This window comes from Hydra vulgaris, chromosome 12 (genome assembly GCF_038396675.1).
Source record: "Hydra vulgaris chromosome 12, alternate assembly HydraT2T_AEP".
Classification (NCBI taxonomy): Eukaryota; Metazoa; Cnidaria; class Hydrozoa; order Anthoathecata; family Hydridae; genus Hydra; species Hydra vulgaris.
The window spans coordinates 57,339,199-57,342,084 of record NC_088931.1 but is presented as its reverse complement, the minus strand read 5'-3'; the positions used below and the strand labels follow the sequence as shown (position 1 = coordinate 57,342,084).

General features: G+C 28.9%; 1 protein-coding gene across 1 annotated transcript; it reads right to left on the bottom strand.

Annotated features, from left to right (window-relative positions):
- Window positions 1-426: 426 nt before the first annotated feature.
- LOC136088226 (uncharacterized) lies at window positions 427-1,942 on the bottom strand. Its single transcript, XM_065811909.1, has 5 exons — window positions 1,795-1,942; window positions 1,428-1,649; window positions 1,286-1,355; window positions 1,008-1,190; window positions 427-904 (listed from the first exon to the last, which is right to left on the bottom strand). Exons 1-5 carry the CDS (start codon window positions 1,940-1,942, stop codon window positions 427-429), a joined length of 1,101 nt encoding a protein of 366 aa, XP_065667981.1.
- Window positions 1,943-2,886: the final 944 nt, after the last annotated feature.

Genomic DNA, 2,886 nt, shown 5'->3' with positions numbered 1-2,886 from the left:
ATATAATGATTTATATATTGCAAATTCTCCTGTTTCCATGTTAGTCAACTTAACAGTGACTGGTTTTTTCTTTATTGTTCTTAATCTTTCATATTTTTGATCTATTTCTTTTTCTTCTTTTTCACGATTTTTTCTAGGTCTCCCAACTGGATTCTTCTCATTTACTTCTTTCACAGGATGTATTCTAGGTCTTTCAACTGGTCATTTCTCATTTACTTCCTTCACTTCAGTCATAATAGATTCTTTATCTAATAACCCATTTTCTATAGCAATCATTAGCAATGTAGCGAGATTGTTAGATGTTTTGTGATATTATTTTCTTTTGATAAATTTTTTAAACTTTTCTTTGTGTATTTCATTCTTTTTAATATATAAAGAAAAAAATTTTAAACCAATTTTCAAAAAAAACTTAATTTACAAACAAATTTAATAAGCAACATTCATTTTATTCCCGTCTGATTGAAATTCTATCATTCTATCAGATAATACAACAGCATATGCATCAGTACCTGCTGGAACAGCTGTATTAAATGTTGCTTTAACTTGTACATCTATTGTTAATGGTTTTAATTTTTCTGGTTGTCTACTAACATCAAAAACAAAGAGTGGGTATAAATCTTTATACTCAGAAGGATTTATATTGCTGTTTGTGATCAATTCATTTGTTCCATATAATTTTTCATTAAACACAGCTGCATCTCTATAAGCTCTTAAAAATTGCTGATTTGGGAATGACAAATTATAGTTAACAGCAGGATATCTTTCTTGATTAAGCATAATGTACATATTTTTCAAGTCGCAATGATCAAATATTGAAGCATTAGCATTTTGGTCGTTATTCTTATTTGTTTGAAATGCAACAATAATGTATCTCGGTCTTTCAGAAGATGTCTTTAGGCTCAATCTCCAAGAAAATGAATTAGCTTGTGCAACAGGTATAGTATCACACTGACGCGCTCGAAAATTTACGTGTCACTTTTGATTCAATAGATTTATAAAGATTAAACCTTTCTACATCTGATGGGATTACATGTGGTATAAACAATGATATTTTATTAAGATTAACTTTTCCTTGAGCTACACCAGCAAGCTTAAAAATTGCGTCATCGTCACTATCTCTTTTAAGATTTATTGTATGTTTAAACCCATAAATAACTTTATCGTAATCATCACAGAATCCAAAATTGTGTCTTAAAGGTATGTAAAATGAAAATGATCCTTTTGTAGTTGGTTTCTGAATTATGTATGATTGTCTTATTGAAAACCCTGGGTTATCAGCAAGTACTGATTTAATCCTTGCGCTACTTGAAAGTCACTTGGGTATTTAAGCATTCCTAACATTGTAGTTGCTCGACCTGGATAATAAACAGTTTCTATATTTTGGTTTGATAATTAGTATGATATTTCACTGAATAAATGCATAATACCATTATTTGTAAGCGTCACTGCATCTGTATTTGTATAAGCTGTTCCATCAGCTTTAACAAGTTGTCCTTCAAATAAGAGATAAGCTTCAGATGGAAGTGTGAACAAATCTTGTTGCTCAATGTTGATGCTTATTTCTCCAGTAGTATTTAGATTTGTACGAGCTACTGGCTCATATTCATGGAATTCAAATCTTTCAATTCCATTATCCACAGTTAGCATTTCTGTAAAATTTAATATTTCGTAAGTTGTCATTTTTGTTTTTTTATATACAATATAAAAATTTTTTTTTTTGATTGACAATTCCTAAAAAACTATATAAAAAATTTAGCAAGTCTACTACGCAAGTCTACTACGCAAGTCAAAGACCGCGTCCTTTTTTAACTAGATCTTCTATTCTTATAGCATTTTCATTTGATACTTTTTTTGCTGATCTTATTGCAGAACCCATCATTAATTTATTTATATTTGTTGTTATATCATCTGCATTATTTTTTTTTAGATCTCTCAGATCCATTATTATTAGATCTTTCAGATCCATTATTATTAGATCTTTCAGATCCAACCAAATTTGAAATTATTTCATCAATTTTTTTATTTAATAACAGGTTGTGAAACTATTTTTGAAGATGCTTTATCAATTATTTGTTTTCCTTTTTCAACTGTAGCATTTCTAGCAGCTTCTATCGCTGATGTTGATATATCAAAGAACTATAGTTCTTTTCCTGCTGATTTAGCAGCAGTTTTTGCAGTTTTTCCAAAATCAGTAGCGGCCATCTTCTTCAACATAGCTGATGATATTTTTGTTACATTTGACGCTTTTATTCTTTTAAATAAATCTCTTGTACTTTTGAATATACCACTTCCTCCAATAGCATGTTTCTTTATATTTCTCTTATTATGAACAATTAGCATTTTTATGTACTAAATATTTTATATATACACTGATATATTATAAATTATTTTGTATTAATTTATACTGTGAACTATCTATTATACCTTGTCGTAATAATTCATCACAAATTGCAACAGTTTGATTTCTTGCTCCAGTGTTACCTGCTTTCCATGAAGCTATACGCAAATCAAGCATTTCAATTAATGAATTAGGGTTGCTAGGAAGAATTATAGTTTGTATTTTTGTTCCTACTCCTGTTCCTTTTGATTCACGCTTCCTATTTTCTTTTATATCTTTCCAAATGGGTGCTATTATTTCTCTGTATTTTCTACTACGAGATGACTTTAGCTTGTATGGGTTTTCAGAAGTAATTGCATCTGTCTGTATTAATATATTTCGATATTTTTTAAGGTCATCTTCACTATATATTTCCTTTTTAGGATTAAACTTTGTTATCAACTCCCAAAGACCAGGAGTACCATAATATCAATAGTTACATTATCATCACTAATATGTATTGGCTTTTTTCCAATATAAAATATACCATTATCATTACGTATCCCAAA

Coding starts and splice junctions, on each gene's coding strand:
- LOC136088226 (XM_065811909.1), bottom strand. CDS start 1,942: ATGGATCTGAGAGATCTAAAAAAAAATAATGCAGATGATATAACAACA. Junction 1,650..1,794: donor TCTAGTTAAAAAAGGACGCG/GTCTTTGACTTG, acceptor TAAATTTTACAG/AAATGCTAACTGTGGATAAT. Junction 905..1,007: donor ATCCCATCAGATGTAGAAAG/GTTTAATCTTTA, acceptor ATTTTCTTGGAG/ATTGAGCCTAAAGACATCTT.